At 42.8% G+C, this 20,378-nt stretch overlaps 1 protein-coding gene across 1 annotated transcript in view; it reads right to left on the minus strand.

Annotated features, from left to right (window-relative positions):
- Positions 1–2,874: 2,874 nt before the first annotated feature.
- snx19b (sorting nexin 19b) overlaps positions 2,875–20,378 on the minus strand; it is a 33,892-nt gene continuing 16,388 nt past the window's right edge. The window contains exons 12-14 of the mRNA XM_070829068.1: positions 5,962–6,146; positions 4,575–4,662; positions 2,875–2,998 (exon numbers count right to left, since the gene is read on the minus strand). Of these exons, the coding sequence (XP_070685169.1) occupies positions 2,875–2,998; positions 4,575–4,662; positions 5,962–6,146 (397 nt within the window). The remainder of the gene's footprint in view (positions 2,999–4,574; positions 4,663–5,961; positions 6,147–20,378) is intronic.

Below are 20,378 nucleotides of genomic sequence, written 5' to 3' on the forward strand. Positions count from 1 at the left end.
CAATGTCATCTCTCTCTCTGCGACAGATAAAGTGACGGTTAAGCTTTTTACAGTTTGGCATAAACATGAGAAATTCAAAGGACAAAGAGCACAGTGCATTTTCACAACGACTAACGTAACATCGATTAAAGCAGAGAAACACAACAGCTGCTATCGTTTCCTAAACATTTCCAGCAGTTTTTTGATGTGAAGAGAAACAAGATCCTTCTAATGTTATAACGAGACAAGTTTCACTTCATTCTGACGCGAGTTAACACATTTCTTCATGTCCTTCATCTTGTTCTCTTGAAAACCGAGCTGAGTATCTGGTGGCGAGCGCCACACACTGAGATTCATCGTTTCTGAATAATAACAAGAACATTTTGTGACGTAAGATAAAGTGAGAAAGCAACGACAGGAAAAATATATCATGTTCTTGTTATAATGACAAATACACAATATGAAGCGCTAGATAATTCATATGTTTCTCACAACAGAACACGTGTTTACAGCCTGACCACACAGAGCTGGAGGGAGGGGGGGGCTAATGTTCTGCTAAGGCAGGCAGACCAAACTTCATCAGGTCAACTTGTAAGGCAAAATCCAGCTGAAAGCACTTCATAAGAGAGGACGCTCCTCTCTGCCAGCACCGACACCTCACTCACTCCTTCATGGACGGGATTCAGAACAAGTCATAGTTAGTAAATCAGGCAAATATAAATAGATTAATAAATAGGCTGAATCACAAGTCAACACAATGGAAAGGGACAAAAGGGCGTTAAGACAAGGGTGAGGCAACTAAACCTCTGAGGATACGAGCGCAAAATACTGGAATGATGGTGATATTAAGATTATTAAGACCTTTTTCAGACTTTCAGTGACAAGATGAAATGTAAAATTTCTCAAACTTGGCATTAGAGCGCCACATGACTTCACCGAGCGAGCAGATTCAGTCGCAGGAGACACATTTCATGTATCTGAAATGAGACAATACTGCTTATCTTAATCTCAGTACAACTATTTGGAGCTGACTCCATGCTGCTAACAATAAAACACACAAGTACGCAGTGTTACAACTCACATAACCAATTCTCTAAATTAAAGCCGTGACATTTTAGAATCGTAAAATGTTGCCAGAGGAGGTTGTGAAACTCTGACTTACTCTGGATTACATTGTCATTATTATTATGATTATTATCATGATGATGATGATGATGATGATGATGATGATGATGATGATGATGGTTATTCTGGCCAGCTGCAACTGAAGCTGAACTGCACATTATTTTAAGACAGTGTGTGTTAAGACATCAGGTTACACCCATCAGTGATGGAGGTGTGAGTAATGATCTGTAAGATACTTTGGATACAGACGTGAGATAAAATACCACCAGTTTTCTCATCATTGTCTTTATCCAACTGGGAAAGAAGCTGTGATTGTTGCATTGCCACCATGAAGGCAAACACATGCTAAGGCATTCCAAAGTGCAAAAACCTTCAGCAATATATAAAGTGAATGTAGCAAGTGACTCTAAAACTAAGCGTGGCTCTGTGTTTGTTTGCAGCAGTGAGCAGACACAGTTACTTTAAAGACCACACAGTATGCAGTCAGTCATCAGTGCTGAGGACACTGTGACAAGAGGAAAATCACAGGTGTGTATAACGATGGCTGAGCTCCATTTTCCTGGTACTGTGCTCACTGTCCCGCTGTCTCTACACACTGGGGCGCCTGAATGGAGCAGAGCCATCTTTAATTCCATTAGTAGCTTCTGTGCTTTTCCTGCTTAGACAAGCCAAACGTCTGCCGTGAGAAGTGTTGACGTGATCTACAGAACACACTCAGTAGCTTTCATGGGGATTCTTTCTTCAGAGGAAGTCGTTCTAGTGAAAACTGTCCACAGTGACACGGAGCTGCAGTGATCAGCACAAAATATAGACACTCCAGCAGTTCAGTGTTTCACAGTGACCTACAAAAACCCTCTTAAGTCACTGAATGGACCGAGGCCAGCATCAGTCCCACATCCTTCATATAGCTGTTTGTGGAGCCCAGTTCTTATAGAATTTAGACATTAACTGCACAGATAATTCTCCAAAGGACCCGTTAAAACTCCCGTGACGCATCTGTGAAGCCAGTAAAATAACTTACGGCCAACTCTTCACCACACTATACTACAGCACGTACTTTTACTACAACTGGACACTTGCAGGTTAAAATCACTACCAGAGACATGGGACGCCTGGGGAGGGCTCAGATTTAGGAAGTATAGCTCACGTTGTGACCGAATCCCATGTGTGGCTCAATCTGGTTGACAGCGAATAAAACCAGTGATGCTAAATCCCAATAGAACATTTTAGTTTTAAGTTGAGGGAAAAAGCAAATCCTGCTTCTCCAGATTAGAGCTACAGGTGTGGGTTTCTCTACCAAGAAAGTGCAAGAGGGGGCTGAGGGCCGAGTGTGAAGACCATCTGAAGCGAGTTAAGTAAAAGCCGGAGAGTTTAGAGAGCAGGAAGAGGCTGGACGTGGAGATCTTTGCCACATGTTTAGATGTGAACAGCACGTCAGACGTGCTCGGAGATCAGACACAAACCAGGTGCTCTCATGTAATCAAAGCTGCTTCAAATGCAGTTTGTTAATGTTTGTGTGTGAGACACCATGTTCAAGAGCCTCATACGCCAATACAACAACACAGAACTAAAAAGACCGGCCTCAGGAGGTTAACGTGGGGACAGACAACATTCAGTCTCACTAGAAACATTCACTTCCACCCTCATCACAGTCCATTAGTAGAACGGGAGCAGCTTCACCGTCACGCTGCTTTTCATTAGTGGCGAATGGACAGTTTGCAGAATGGGAACTTAAAGCTGGGTCCGCAGCTGTTCCCCACAGGTTCCTCCTCATGCCTGCAGCTTCTCCGGGTTCTTGGAAAGGGTCTGTAACAGGCTCCTCTGGAAGTCCTCCTCTGGTATTTCAGGAACCAGGAACTCCAGCAGCAGATCAAATATGCAGTAGACCAGGTGTCTGAGGAAACAGGACCAGCAGTCAGCATCTTTTCTGCAGTGACTTCATGTGAACCAGACCGGGTGAGGACACTGCATGGTCCCTTAGCTTTCTGCACGGCTAAATCAAAATAGATTAAACCACACAAACTAGTTCTTACATAGAGAGTAGTCATAATATTTACTTCCATTTACATAAATATTTACTTCCAGGGACTGCCAGGTGTTAGCTAACAGTTAGCTTGTTAGCTGTTTAGACTGAAGGGTAAAAGACGTCTGACCTGACGCCTGGTAAATAATCATGTAAACTTGAAATATAACATACATACACACTTCAAATTACAAAATGTTCCATTCATAGGATTCACTCCTTGATCCAATTGTGGAAGTGGTGATGTGATGATGTGCTTTTTCCAAACTGGCTACTTGAGGTGTTTTGGGATGCCATGGAAAGGACCAATAAACAAAAGCAGGGCTCTTTGGGAAAGGGGACAAGCTCAGAGTCTGAGCTCTGATTCATGCTGATTCAGCCTGGAGTCATAATATTTCGTATCACCATTCTTGAGAGGTTCCTAAAACTAGCCCATGTCCTTGTGAGACATGATTTAGAAAGGCACGTGTCTGTTTATTTTAGGTACCTGCATTCACCATCAACATGATCAGGAGCTCTCACACAAAACTAAATTGGGAGCGAAGAGTTTTTTTCAGTGCATCTTGATGCGTGTCGGGGACTCAAATCAAAACACCACATCATGTGGAGCTGGTTGTTTCCAGCCACAGTTTGTTTCCACATCCGTGACCCGTTTTAGACTCCAGCTGCTGTTCACTCAGCGGTCTGTTGTTCAGCGAGGAAATGAGTCCACGCTGTATGATTCCAGGTGAGCACGTCCACTCCCGGCCCGTTTGATTAGACACACCTGCCTGTTAACAAAACGCCAGCATCTCCCAACAGCAGACCACATGGCTGCGTGTGAGCGTACAAACCCACAGGAACATTCAGGATGATCCTCAGGCACATAAGTGAAGGCTTCACTGGCATAACTGCTGCTACAGGTGCCATTTCAGATACACACCTCCCCTGATTATTCATTATTGCTATGTTCACCATGCCAGTTTGGCCTTAGCGAGCTTAAGTTTGCTCTTTAGCCCTGAACACAAAGTACAGCTGAGGCTTTTGATTATAAACCCAAGTACTTAACTGAAAAACTGACCTGATGAATGGAGATGGAAGGTCAGGGAACGTTCATGTTATTGCAATTCATCATCTAGAAGTGATGAATGTCTTTTTTTATTAAATGTTTTGATATTTCAATCTGGACCAAAGTGGCGGACTGACCGAATTATGATTTACCGACTGACACTGACACTGACAAAGTGTATTGATATTGTTTTTCCCTTTCTGCTTCCTCCCAGGAGCTACAGATCCTATCATGCTATGGGGTGTGCAAGCTATGGGCTCCACTGTGAGCCCTGTATTATTCATTTTTACTTGTATTTGTTTACAGTCTTGAGGATCTGCATCAGTGATGCACCGGTGCCCTTGGCAAACTGCCCCAAACTGCAACTGACGTACTAACGTAGCCACTGAGTGTATTCACCTGTTAATGTAGGGGTCTTGGAGAGAGTCCAGTGCAGTCTGCCAGCTGAGTTTGTACTTGTCTGATCCCAACATGTCTGACACCAGATCTACAGACACAAACACATGGAGATTTATGCAACAGTGTGTAACCAGCTGTTTGGCGTCTATGCAGATACAGTCTTACCTCGAATGAATTTTTGCAGTGCAGTTTTTTCTGGCCTCAATGTACCTGAATATCAACCTAAGATAGTCCAATAACCTAAGATAGTCCAATAACCTAAGACGGTCCAATAACCTAAGACGGTCCAATAACCTAAGACGGTCCAATAACCTAAGACGGTCCAATAACCTAAGATAGTCCAATAACCTAAGACGGTCCAATAACCTAAGATAGTCCAATAACCTAAGATAGTCCAATAACCTAAGACGGTCTAATAACCTAAGATAGTCCAATAACCTAAGACGGTCCAATAACCTAAGACGGTCCAATAACCTAAGACGGTCCAATAACCTAAGATAGTCCAATAACCTAAGATAGTCCAATAACCTAAGATAGTCCAATAACCTAAGACGGTCCAATAACCTAAGATAGTCCAATAACCTAAGGCGGTCCGATAACCTAAGATAGTCCAATAACCTAAGACGGTCCAATAACCTAAGATAGTCCTATAACCTAAGATAGTCCTATAACCTAAGATAGTCCTATAACCTAAGATAGTCCAATAACCTAAGACGGTCCAATAACCTAAGATAGTCCAATAACCTAAGATAGTCCAATAACCTAAGACGGTCCAATAACCTAAGATAGTCCAATAACCTAAGATAGTCCAATAACCTAAGACGGTCCAATAACCTAAGATAGTCCTATAACCTAAGATAGTCCTATAACCTAAGATAGTCCAATAACCTAAGACGGTCCAATAACCTAAGATAGTCCAATAACCTAAGACGGTCCAATAACCTAAGATAGTCCAATAACCTAAGATAGTCCGATAACCTAAGATAGTCCAATAACCTAAGACGGTCCAATAACCTAAGACGGTCCAATAACCTAAGACGGTCCAATAACCTAAGATAGTCCAATAACCTAAGGCGGTCCGATAACCTAAGATAGTCCAATAACCTAAGACGGTCCAATAACCTAAGACGGTCCAATAACCTAAGATAGTCCAATAACCTAAGACGGTCCGATAACCTAAGATAGTCCAATAACCTAAGATGGTCCAATAACCTAAGACGGTCTAATAACCTAAGATAGTCCAATAACCTAAGACGGTCTAATAACCTAAGACGGTCCAATAACCTAAGACGGTCCAATAACCTAAGACGGTCCAATAACCTAAGACGGTCCAATAACCTAAGACGGTCCATGCTATCAGTCACGCTCCCATTCGCTGTCTGTGTACCTGGTAGGAGTCTCATCAGACAGTGTAAGGCCTGCTGTCTGGTGCTGTCCCTCTGCTCCTGACTGCGCTCAAGTCCAGGGGCAGTAGGAAGAGTTCCTCCTGGCCACACAGCCTCCTGGATGACCTGCAGGTACACCACCCAGTACCTGGTGCACGTCAGGTTGGCTGCACTCACATCTAGCCATCTGAAATGACAAAACACACCACAGACGGTTAAAGTTAGCACAGCTGATGAGAGGTGTCCGAAAGTGAAGAAGTCAGACAATTTCTCTTATTCAGGTTTTCAGACGTCTGTGTTGTATTTGAATAGCTTGAGTGGAGTGAAACGATCCCCTCCTGAGTCCTGGTCACACCAGCTTTTAAAAAGCATTTTAAAATTAATGGAATCGCCACAATCAGTGGATTAGTTCATGAGGGCAGAGTAAATTCCTTCACCTTCATCTTAGTGAGCTTTGATCCGCAGATTTGCAAATCTTGGCGAGAGATACCAAAATGGAGGAAGCCATCGTAGCTGTACTGCACCATTCAATTTTATTCAAGCTCCTCTGTCAGAGTAAAATCTGTTCCACCAACAGGTTGGTTTGGAGACATTTATGATACAAATATATTGTTTGAAAGCTTTTCTCCCTGCTGAATAACTTTGTATTAAAAGAAACTGTGTACGATGATGAACAAAATGCCAGGGGGAAGTAACCAGAAGAGGAGAGGGAAAACTTTGACAGCATTTCACGTAAAAGTGTATCTCATGTCAGGGTACAATGACCTTGGCAACAGTTGGTTAACCTCCTGACTTAAAGGCACTAAGTTCAATGTGTTGTGACCTCGTCATCGCGCCTGACCTGACCAGCACTGAATGATCCTGGCCTCAGACCAGCCAATCCCTTTAAATGTAACCCACGCCTCACTGCATTCCCACACGGATTTGAAACTCAGAGCGCAGCAGAGGAGTCCGGCCTGGGACGGTCTCCCACTGGAACTGATCTCAAACTGAGCCCTTTTCCCTCAAGTCTTCCACATAACGGCTGGATTTAGGGTCTTGTGATGAGTAAATTCAATCGGCTGCGTGTAGCTGGGAGACGTTGACCCTTTCGCTGTGACCTGACCTTTTTCACACCAAGATTTACCATCGGAGGGGTGGAAACACAGCCGGTCGCCATCCAGACTGGACGAGGGGGTTATTTAAAGCACAAAGTAAAAGCTAAAAACAACATCTCAATGTAGCTCAAGTATTCAAGCACTGCACGGGTCAGGCCCGCAAAGCTGTGGCAGATACTAGCAACTTGGTACTAGTCTAAACGAAAAGTATATACACAATTTCAGTGTTCAAGACCATTTAAGGCCTTGAATACGGTAATTTCAGATACCGTTAAAGTTTTCCAGGATGTGCAGACACCCTTTAAATATTTAACACCATGCAGATGCTGTTATGCAACATTGTTCAAAACCTCAGAGCTCTGTTAAAAAGAACCAGGGACCTCCCTCTGGGCCTAATGTTCTGCTTCTTTTGCTCACTTCATGTGGCCCCTAATGAAGTTATTTCATTAGCTTGTTCTGGCCAGCTACCACACTGCCGAGCTGCACTGGGAGAGGCTGTGGAAGCTGTGCCAGCCACAATTTTTGGTTGCCACCATTTGACATGCCTTTATCCTTTAGTATTTCATAACAGCCCAAGAGAAGCCAAGTCCTTAATAGTGATGGTATTTTTGATTCCTCAAGTTGTACAACTGCAGAGGAAAAACAGGCGTGAGAGACACTCGGGACTTCATTTATGTAACAGATCGACCGACTGGTTGGTGGGTAAGATCCCAAATCTTGTCAACCAAAAATTGTCGGCTAAATTTGAGGAGATGATTTGAATAATTGCTTGGTCAGTTAGACTTTAGGGGGGCAGTTGAGGGCAAAATATGGGTTTTAACCCTTTAACCTTCTGCTCATATACCATATGGTATCACTATATCTTATTGAAAACATGTTTTACTTACGACATCTCAACCGTTTGGTGGAGGCCAATATTTCAAAAAATGTGGGGTCTGTTCATAAAAAAACATTGATTTTTGTAATTAGTGCCCCAAGGAAATAAAATATATAAAGAATACATTTTTTCATTGCTTTTTTCTTGGTGAGGAGGTTAAAGGGTTAAAGGCAAACAAACATTAACCAGAAGAGTCCTCGGTGCACACAGTCCTCCACCAAGGCCAGTGGTCCAATATTCCAGGATATGCAAATCGGCAAACACAACCACTGCCTATGTCCAGATATATTTCCAAAGCCATAAGCATTTTTTGTGTTTTTTATTTAATGTGAGGCCTTGGCCATGGCTGCACCCTTCCACTAAGTCTCATGAACAGGCTGGTAGTTTTAGCTTATTCCTGCTGACAAACAGACAAGCACCCCCCCCCCCTTGACGGCAGTAATTAAACATTAGGCTGATATGAAAGTCAATTCTCCTCGCACACGTGCACAAACACAGATAACGTGGTAAATCGGCTGATCCTCGTCCCCAGTAACAAGGAGGTATTTTGGTCGAGGCTGGTTAAAGCTCAGCAGGTGGACAATGAAGTTCGTCTCTTCACCAGCTCATACCGGCCAGAGACAAGCTCACTAAATCACACTGAGTTATGACTGGTCGCTGCAAACAGGAACGCATGGACACTGAGACCGACACAATAAAGAGCTGAAGCACAATGACATTATTAGGACTTAATTACAGTTTGTCAGGGATTCCACAGTTGCTGGTATCCTAGAAAAAACCAAATGGAGGGAAGACAAAGACACATGTTCCTGGAGGCACTGTACATCTGAGGGCATCTCCTTCGTGGTTTTCCACAGTGCCCTGATTGTCTTGATGCTGAGACTGTCAGAAGGGACAATGCACACTGACATCATGCAATCATCATGTAAATGTGCCAGAGTTAGCCATACAGGCTCATTTTCACCTGTAGTCCCTGACATGTTGATGATATGTATAATATAATCATTATAATAGCAATGACAACACTAAGAAAGATGAGGTGCATCACTGCGACTTTCCATCCATGTTGACTTCAAAGTGAAGAGTTAACAGTTCATTCTTGACCTCTGAGGCAGCTTTGACACAGGAAACTGTACAGTGAACGCTCAAAAGCTCAAAGGTTTAGACTTGAGATTGTCTCTGTTGAGTTCAGCTGCTGTTTGAAAAGCTGAGAATGAACTACAAGCTCAAACAAAGTGGAATTGATGACTGGCAGGGAACATTCACACAGACTAAATGCCTTATGAAAGGTACCCTGTGGAGCTTTTGACCTCCAGTAGCGCTACGGAGCAGCTTTGGAATGAGTGGGTGCCCGTTTTGTTTGTCTCATGCATCAGGACACACATGCACACGCATGGGTGACAAGCTGCTTGTTTCCAGCCAGGAGTCTGACACCGCTCCAGTGATGTGACAACAGAGTGCCAGCGAAGCCACAAGCTGGTAAACACGAACCTAAACCATGCTGGTTTTTGCAAATGTTTAATAAGGAAGGAAATACATTCATCACGTTTGTTTAGACCTCAGGGAAACACCCGACGCATTTTAGTGAGTAAGACTGAAAGTAAACATGACTTTTGTTTGTTTACCAGAGAGCTCCACAGGCCTCCTTTAAATGTGACGTGCAGTCAAAAAGCATTCGCCCCAGAGAAATCTCCATCAAACACCAAAACAATGAGTTTACCAACGTCACCTTACAGTTTGTACCGCAGCGTGGGAGGCTACGCAGTATACACTGATATTCACCTGGACATTTTTCCATTCTAAAGTTATCTCTCAGACAAACGTCACCCGTCATGCCTGAGAGAAAGAGGGGAAATATATAGTAGCATGTCTCTGGGTCCTTAACTTAGTGGTTTTGGTGACACAGAATGAAGAAACACTTACTACAGCATTTCCTATTAGTGCAAACATCGGTTCTGAGACAAAAGCAGAATTATCCTGTAGCTACGATGATTGAGGAGCTACAGCTGTGCACACAGCCAGTAAACAAACCAAACTGTCCAGTTCTAGATTGTGTGAGCACAGAGACAGAATTTCAGTCTGAGTAGATGGATAATGTATGGAAGCAGACAGAGATTTGTTTCATTTCAACAGTAATGCATCTTGTTACTCTCTCCAGCTGGACTGAGTGGGGTGCTCACATTATAGTTTGCACTGTGATTTCTGCAGTGCAAAAATATAAACAAAGTCACTTACACCGTACGCCGGCTGGAAAATGACCTTGGCTAATTGACAGTGAGGGAAAAAGTGACAGAGTCAGAGGAGTCAGGCTGGGCGGCTGCATGAGCGACGAGAAGGGAAGCCAGTGTTCATTTGGACAAGTAAGTGAGAAAATTAATGAGGTGTCTGTGAGTTGGCAGAGGAGGCTGAAGGTTGATGAGCGGCTGCAGCCTTGATGCAGGTCATTTAAAATACACATTGCCATTTAATGGATGTGTGTGTCAGCTCCGGTTGTGTTGGCGTGTCTCATTTGTCTCTAACCGCCGGCTATGAGGCTGAAATGTTGCTAGTTTAGATTCATACTTCCATTTGGCAAGTGGCACACACACACACACACACACACACACACACACACACACACACACACACACACACACACACACACACACACACACACACACACACACACACACACACACACACAGTATGGCTTTATAAATGTATATTATTGTGCTTTATTACAGTGACACAGGTACTATTTTATCATTATTTATTGTGTAATATAAGAGCATATTAGAAGTATGATAAAAGCATAATGGTAAGGTAGTTTAATGTCAGGATATTTTACTGACAATCTACTTCACCTGTACTTCAAACCGCACTGGGATCTGATTTAAGTGACGCAGCCAACAGACTAATCAAAATGTTTCAGGCTGAGTTTCCATTCTAAGACCAATCAGAATATGATCAAGATAATGAAAAAAACAAAATACTGAAAATCAGGCAAAAATACCTAGTGGGACATTTTCATTATAATCATGGCTGCACTCTAAGTGCAAGTTAAAAAGATGCAGATGTGCACTCAGGATCGTTTCTTAACAGTGATAATCTACAACCCCTACTCCTGCATACCTTCCAAAGAGGAGGCCAAAGCCTCATCGGATCAAATCATCAGATTTTCTCATCCACAGCAATGAAGTGAATCTCATATCAGCAACAACACCGCACAGTGGCATAATGTCCTGCATGCCAAACACCGACACGAAGCAGGGAAACTTTAGGAAAACATGCTTCATATTAGCTATTGTCTGTGGTTTTATTGTTCAGAAGCATTATTCTACTTTATTTAGAGCACTGTCGTCAATGTAAAAACTTTAACTTTAAGGAGCCCTTTGGAAATTCTTGCAAACAAAAGTTGTCTTTACATTGTGCGGTGTGTGTGTGTATCCCTGCGGTCTAACAAATGTTTTGAGTGCATTGCGTTCCTCATAAAACATTTGCAAAGGCAATTGTTAAAAAAAAAAAAAGGAGTTTCAATTCAGCATTATTTACATCCATGTTTACTAGCGAGCAGCCTTCCACTGCAGCATCAGTGGAATAGTGTGAAACCACTGGCTTCAAATGTATTGAGACTCCTTCCATCACTGCAGAAAACATCAAGACATAACCTGTGTGTGAATAGCCTTTACTTAGCCAGCAACAAACAAATGAAATATTCCAACATATTCTGAAAACAGCTAAATATACTATATATATATATACTAAATGTCTGCTGCTGGTGGCAACTGTAAAATAACACTGCAGGTTCTCACTATGGATAAAATCAGCCCTGATTTAGTGTCTTGTGTTTCCACGCTGACGTTGTAAGATGGTATCTAGTGCTGGCTCCACTTTGCCTCTGTTTAACAATGTGCACAACACTTACAGTATCAGCTAATTTCACTGACACATCCTGAACATGCGGATGTGCCCACACAGACAGAGTACAAAGCACATCACAGCCTGAGACGCACTGATGCAGCTTGTAGCTGGATGACAGAGAGGAAGCTCCACGTTGTCTGTTTTATCTCACCCTAATGAGCAGCTTCGTTTTCACTGGACACTACATCACTCATTCGGGCATGTTTCCTCTCAAACTGTCCGCTGGAGGCTCAGAGACAAACTCCCCAGGATTTAAAGACTCATGTGCTCCCACCATAGCGATACAGACAGGACGTGGAGGCAAAAGCAGCAAATACACACATTTTTAATGGCTGTGGTGTACGTGAGTGCATCACTGCTCACACAGACAACTCTGTCTGTCGGTATCTTAAATTACCTCCACATGTTTTAGCTGCAGGCCAAATCCAGAGCACAGCAAACTCCTACAAACAAACCTCTCAGCCTTCTCAACACGTTTTTACTAATACCAGCGCTGATGCTGCACAACACATTTCACTCTTATATTGTAACTACCAACCCTACCAACCAAACGTTAAAGGCTTAAGTTACAGCATTAGATTTTCTTTGTTCAGAGTTTTTCCTATCTAACTGATTATCTCTCTCTAAAGTTATTTTACACGTCAAAGAAAATAAACCACATTTGTTATATTCAGGTCAGTTGTAAGTCATGATTATTCATAATGACTTAGTAAGCACAGCGGAGACTGACAAATCAGTTTTGACCTTGGAGAAGTCAGAAGTTTACAGACAACCTCAACTCACGGCCGTCTCACTCGCTTCTTCTATCAACATGCTGTTTCCAAGGTCAGGAATAAACTGTCAAGTTCAATTATGTGTACTAAATCTACTAAAGTCCCTAATAGAAAGCTCCATAGTAAGTGAGTAAGTGTACCTTGATTTAAGGTTTATGTTGGTCATGTTTATGAGCCGCTGCTTGACTTGTGTACACGGCTAGATTTATTGAAATAAGAACGGTTTGAAATTATAAATGATTTTTATAGTTATAAACTATGGAATTCTCTGTACCATATTCAATTCTTATCATTCCTAATGTAACACATTTTGGTTTAGTCCACTATTCTTTGACCAAGATCCAGACACACGCAGGGTTGTACATATCAAAATACTTATTGTGTTAAATCATACAATAAATCTGGATTGATCCTCAAAGGAGAAACGACATGCAGGTGTTGCACAGGGAGGAATGCGGCCGACAGGTATGGTCTCTCTGCGGCTGTACGAGAAGCCTGCTTCACCGTGACCTCGAGCCCGAGGTGAGCGCTGAACTGTGGAGGATGTGAACTCGTTGTGTTTACCCCCGGTTCCCATTAAGAGTTCCATTGTCAGTAAATGGTCTTACATCAGAGGGAACAACAGCAGGAGAACATGGACATCGTGAAAACAGTTTACATCCCCACAGATGAGATCATTTATCTGTAGCCTGTGAGCAATAAGGAGGAATCACCAGTCATGACGCGGTGGACGAGGCAGCGAGGGCAGACAGGAGTCATGTGGAGAAGAGCTTTGTGGAAGACCATGACCAAAAAATTCCTGGGTAAAAGGACACCGCCAGGCTTCTTAAAATGAACACACCACGACATCTCTTGAGACAAGAAGCTGTGCAAGTAGTGAATGAGAGCATGGCTAAAATGACAAGTGTCTGCGACCAATGGAAAGACTAATTTTGTCCTGTGGAGCCTTTATATTGTTGAATCTCTTGAGTCTTCAGGCCACCTCGTGGTGTTTTTGACCACTAGAAGTATATTTCCATGTATCTATTATCTTACATCTACATGCCATTTTTGTGGCACAAGCACAACGCACATCCCTGATCGATAGCTGGTGGTGGTAATGTGCCAAGGACAGCATCAACAAAAAGGTAGGAAAGAAGACTTTGAGCTGAGAAAACACAGATGTCAACAATGCAGGTTTGAAAATACTCAAAAATATCCACTTTGCGGTTACGTTCAGTACATTTGTTAAATCTAAAGGGTACACGCAGTGTGCTTAGTAATAGAAGGTCAGTAATAGATACTCTTCACAAAAATCCATCAACCCATGTCCACCCTGACAGGACTTGATTGTGCCAAAAACACACTACACATCTGGCACTGTGATTAATTCAGAAATAGAGGAAGACCACTGATCAGCGCACACACACATTACTGAGAAATAATCCAGTTTAGTCATAAATAAATGCTGTCTAAATGGGGTTGTCAGTGCTACATATTGGCTCCCACGAGGTCCTTTCAGGCAGGAGAAAGATTCACTGATTGAGTGTGAATCCTGACGTAACTGAGCACTACAGTAACTGATTTTCAGACAAATATTGCAACTGTCTGTCAACGATACAGTACCCTCCATTATTTCTTTCATGGGAAAATCTGTTGTGGTTAAAAAAAAAAAAAGAAAACTGTGCCAGGCGCTGAGCAAAATTAGTTCTGCTCAGTTTAAGAAGCAGGGATAAAATTAGAGGACAGTCAATGTGATGAAGTGTTAATTGTCCAGCAGTAACAGCCAACCCTTCCTCAGAACAGTCATCGCTATAGCCAGAAGTAGAGAGTACAATTACATCCGTTTATTTACAACATACACTTTTTGTGAATATAGTAGCATGAGTGCTAAAACAACAGGTTTCCCATTAGTACAATCTGTTGTGGCATCACACCCAAATAGATGTTTATGTATTTTTTCTTCCACATGAATGCTAGTGGTAGTGCTTGCGTCGGTCTCCTGCTTCTCCCCCCGTGATGGCAGCACCCTCTGATCAGCCTCCATGTTGGAAGCAATGGACGGTGATGCTAATGTAACGCTGCGGATAACGGAGTCCCCTATAACTAGTTGGTGGACGTAGAAGCGGAAGTTCTCAGTGGTTTTAATATTTCTTTATTTGACTCTGAATCGGTCAGAATTTGAAGATGAGTGATCTAAAAGTTTAAATTATCAAACGATGGCCACAACCAAGGACATGCAAAAACAGACGTAAGCAGCATTCCTGCAGACTTAAACCAGACTTCCAGTCTATGCAGGTGTGAACACCACAGACATCAACAGTGTGAGCACAGTTGTTTTCACCTTGAACTGTGTGATGTGTCTGCTCCCAGTGAGGCGTTCACCTCGGTGCAGCCCTCTGGCTCAGCGCTCACCACATCACCACCTCCACTCTGGCTACGGTGCCGCCTTACAGCCGCCTGCCCTGCTGTCTAAAGTCAGCTCTGTTTCTCTGCGCATGTTTGACTGTGTGCACGTACGTGTCGAGTCTGGTTTTATTAGGACTGTCGTGGCGCCTCGTTCCCCATGGCTGGTCAAAACACAGACATGTGACGTTAGAGCCCTGAGCCAGAATTTAATCCCATACGGCCCACAGAGGTTAGCATTAACACCATCTTGGTTCCGTATGTGTCACACCAATGCACAAACGGACACACTTACACTAGGGGCAAACTCCGAGATCAGAGAGAGAGCAGTGCATGAAAACACCAAGGTACACACACACACACACACACACACACAAACAAACACACACACACACACACACACACAAACAAACACACAGGTCAAGGTCTCTGCCTATGCTGTAATAACATCCATTGAACTTAGTCTCTGCTGTCATCACCATTGCAGTTTTATGGCAATCACCAAAGAGATTACTTTTCCCTTTTGGCGCATGAAACCATACGCAGATTTAGACCCTACACACACACACACACACACTCGAGTGCTTTCAACCAATTAGAGCTGACAAATGCCAAGTAATTCTATATGAGAGATTGTGGTCTGGTAGAGTCTTAGACTGTACAGCATTATTGCTACCATGAAAACCACCAGAGTTGTTTTCCAGGCCCACTCTGTCAGAGAGATATTTTTCAAGCAAGAGGAGATGCTCAGCCCTCTGCCTGGAGGCTCAATGTGGCTTAAATTCAACAAACATGTAGTGTAACTGTGTTAAAGTCACACTGATACACAAGAGAGGATCGCCTCAGGAGAAGGTTCCAAAAGATGTGTGTGTCACCAGAATCTGATTCTAAAAAAGTATACAGCACTGATCACAGAGAAAACATAGGTAGAGCATATATATATTGATATATTGATATATCAAAGCAATGCTGCTTTAATGCCAGATAAATAAAGAACTTCTGTGTGTGTGCAGAAATTAATTTAAAACTTCCACCATAGCAAAGTACAGCTTTTGCAAAGGGTCAGATGTTCGTTCAGCACATGCACATCCCATGAAGTAATCACAGCCACGGTGCACATACAAAACACATGCACGGCACACAGTGACTGATGGTAATTTAGCACAGCCCAGCCCCGCAGACACAGATATAACCAGAGCTTGAGGATCCTCCAGTATTGGTAAAGTAAAGAATGGCGATACATTCAGTGGCCGATGCATCAGATGAAAGCTATAACGTATGTCGGATTGTTTAACTGCAATGGGATCTGCTGGTGACTGTACGTCGAACTTGCTTGCTCATTTAAGACGGCATCGCTCCAATATGATCATCACTGGTACAAAGAAAAAACAGAGCGGAGAGCAAACCAGCATTGTTGGTGCCAGCACATCTGTGTTTTCTGCAATCAACATGGACAAGTTCAATTTTCTGAAAACACAACAACAACAACATGATAAAACAATGAATCTCAGTCCAAGCTGGGACTGTTGCACTAAAAACTGATATTTGAAGGCTGCTATTGCTGGGAGATAAGCTGTCAACTTCAATGGTACACTACTGACCAACGTTACAATATATGTCATACAACTAGTGATGAAAGGCATTTTTCCCCTTTTTTCAACAACAAAATAAACAATAGATTTGAATGCACATTTGCATCCACTACGATTATTCTAATATTATTATCACTAGTAGTAGGTGCAGATTGTCCAGTCTGGTGCCATTAAAGCACTGTAGATGAAGAGGGCACAATGAGACGATGTCATCAGACTCAAGTGCCAGAAAACTAAGCAGAAAGCATTATGAGAAATATGTATCAAGGTGAGAGCGGTTACAGTTCCCTCTTCCATCAACACCTCCGATGTTTTTTATATGGTTTTAGTCTCGTCAGTGAAGCAGAAGCTTCAGCAGACGCCTAAGTCTGATGCTTCATGGAGGCCAAAATTAACTCTCTAAGCATGTTTCTGTTGTACTTTGTCATTGAACTACTTCAACCTAGTGTGAACACCTGCAATATTTCAGCATTTCTCCGCCTCTACTCACTACTCAGGTGTTTTATGTACACAAATTGAAAATGCACAGAAAATCATTTATTGACTGAAGCAAAAATCCCTCTGAAGAACATGTAATGCAGGGGTTGCTAACACTGAGGAGAAATACATTTTGGAAATAAAGAAATAAGTACACAAATCAAAAACGCCGATATGACATATGTATGCTGATTTCTTTCTTTCCAAGTTTGACTTCTAAGTCTTCAGCTTTGACACACACTGTGTGCTTTTAGCCTCAAGACTATAAAGTACTCAATGAGAAAGTCCAGTTACACTCACAGACTCAAGGGTTTGAATCATCTGATTAAATGAACAACTATTCAACTCAAACAATCAGCTACAATCAAGATAAAGGGGAGATGCTTCAAATAGTTGGCGGAAAATCAATAATCAGTGACGCAAGAGAATCCAAATACGCATAAAACATCAGCTGAGCTGGCCAACAGCTATGTATGTGTTGGACCCCGGTGGGATTTATCTTAGTTTCCATTTACGGTAAACACAGACAAGTATAACCAGGTCCCATTTGAGTTAAAATAAGCCTACAGCCAGTTTTCGACAGACAAGATGTCATTGCCCAAGTATGTCTCTGGAGACGGAAGACGAGGGCTCAGGTGAGCAGTGAAAACAGGCACCAGAGATGTGAAGAGGCCAAAGGGCCACTTACTGAGTTCATTTTGCAAACATCCCGACAGCGTTTTAGCACGCGGCATTTGTCCTCCATCTAACTTTATCAAGAGTGTGGACAATAACGAGCCGCATTATCTTTCATGTCCTGCCAAGGGAGGATTTCAGTGTCCCTTCAGCTCACTAGCACTAAATAAGGATAAATGGACGCAGAGGCTGGCGAGCTTTGACCGATGGCACACTGGGTGTGTTTCGTAACTTTCACCAGAAGTGACCTGGGTATTTGACCTATGATGTCCCCTTGAGACGATTACATAGGTCTGTAGGAATTGGAAAGCAACTGCAGACTACTATTAGCCTGTAATAGAAGACAATATTTATATTTCAGAAACGTCTGTAGATGTAAAGAGGGAATAATGCCCCGAGCAAACGTGATAGTGACATGACACGGGGCAAACTTCCAACTGAAACACGGGCTGAGATATAAACCACTCAGACAGCCTGATCCCTCTATGAGGAGTGCGTCTGAATTTGTCTCATCTCAGGAACAGCCTGTCCAGGGATGTCACACCTCCTCCACTCTACAGGGGCTGATAGATAGCCCGCACCATTATGTAACACGCATCTTTTCCATCCAACGCTCCCTCCCCTTCTGTCCACCAATACCAAATCTGTCATGTTTGGCCCACCCATCTGACCACCGGCACACTCGCAGCCTCAGAGTGAATTCCTGCTGACAGAAGAAGCCTGGAGCTTCCAAGCAGGGTCTTCTGTTTATACCTCGCGCCTGGCCCCAAGATCCATATGTCAAGGAACAGCACCAGAACAGAAAAACAGTAGAGGACTCTGATATCACCTCCTCACTGTGAAAACAACCAGCGGTGTCAAAAATCCTCCGGAGTGAGTTCTGGGGCCAATCATTTATGAGAGAGAGACTTAAGCCCCTGGATTCCCCACATCGCTGTCACTGAGAATCATTAGGTCTTCACACAGTAACACGGCATGAGGTCTTCTGTTATGTTAACACGTGATAAAAAATGAACTCTGACACCTCCAAAGTCAGGCAGAGGAGCCAAACGAAACACTCGGTCCAAGAGAATAAATTCTCGGAACGACGGCTACTAAAGTCACAACTCAAAGATTAAAAATAATCTCGTCTTTAGAGCCAGACACATATGACTATTCTCGCATGCTGTTAATATCTCAAACTAATTATCAGCTCATACACATTCGTACACGTCGTAATTTTAGACCAGACTGCATGAGCTAATTAACTTGAACAAGTATTTTTTTCTGCCTGGTGAAGATGGCAGCCAGCCTGCAGCAGACTACCAGGCAAATGGGCCGTTCGACTCCATATGGATCTGCTCAACACCGCAGCGTGGAGCTACTTGAGACCCAAGTTGTACCTAAATAGTACTGCTACTGCTGTGGCCCATGTTAGGACAAGTAGCAGACTAAGTAAAAGTCAGTAAAATATATTATATATGAAACTAATTTCACATTTCTCTTCTTAATTTTACGACACTGCAACTACAACAAAGTTTTCACAAAAGCAAAATGAGGAGTTTAATTATATAACGTAGATGTATCTTGAACTGGGCAGCACGGTGGTGCGGTGGTTCGCACCGTTGCCTCACAGCAAGAGACTTCCAGGTTTGAATCCAGGTGAGAATCTGGTGTTTTTCTGTGAGGAGTTTGCATGTTCTCCCTGTGCTTGCATGGGTTTTCTCCGGCTTCCTTCCACAGTCCAAAGACATGCAGGTTAATTGGTAATTGTGAGTGTGAGTGGTTGTCTGTCTCTATGTGTCAGCCCTGTGATTGACTGGTGACCCGTCCAGGGTGAACCCCGCCTCTCACCCAAATTGACATCAAACTGACATTGACATCCGTCACCCCCACCACTCACATTACTCCCATTCATATTATCATCATTAAATACCAGGAAGCAATACATGTTTTTGTGTACCACTTTAAAAGGATTCTAATTACATCTTTTGATGTATAATGTTTCTCATCTTGTGAAAGTGTTATGTGTTATGTAATTGAGGGCACAATTACATTGGAATTTTTCTGCATCCTTCACCTGCATTTCATCGTCTTCGTCAGCGGATGGAGTTTGCTCAGGCCTGTCCATAACTGAGTCGTCTAGCTGACAACAGAGCAAACTCTGTCCCCAGTTGATGAGGACAAAGCCAGTGAGGGGACAATGGGTTAAGGCTGTTTCTGTCCTGAACATGGTTTTGCAAATCCTTAAAAACCATCTAGATGTTTGTAAGTTATTGTATTTGGTGTTGTTATGACTTTCCATATACATTTTTTATCATCTTCATAATTTTGTCTACGTGAACCTGCAGCAAAAAAATCTTATTGGGAAATACTATAATAACCAGATTAACATGGAAGACTGTTGTTCTTGGATACAACATGACCCAGTGCGCTAAAGCAATTCACCTGCCCTTAATCTGCACAAACCTCCTGTATTCAGAGGCAAACTGCCAACTTTGAAAATTGGAAAACAAATCATGAAATAGCATACAAGTGATCTCATGGTGCGTAAAATACACAACTCACAAAAGCCGCTGTTATATATTTTGTTAATGGTGGAGTTCTGACCACATCTTCAAAGCTCTCTCCAAACGCCACAATGTGGTCACGGGCTAAATAGTG

This window comes from Pempheris klunzingeri, chromosome 4, assembly GCF_042242105.1.
Source record: "Pempheris klunzingeri isolate RE-2024b chromosome 4, fPemKlu1.hap1, whole genome shotgun sequence".
Classification (NCBI taxonomy): domain Eukaryota; kingdom Metazoa; phylum Chordata; class Actinopteri; order Acropomatiformes; family Pempheridae; genus Pempheris; species Pempheris klunzingeri.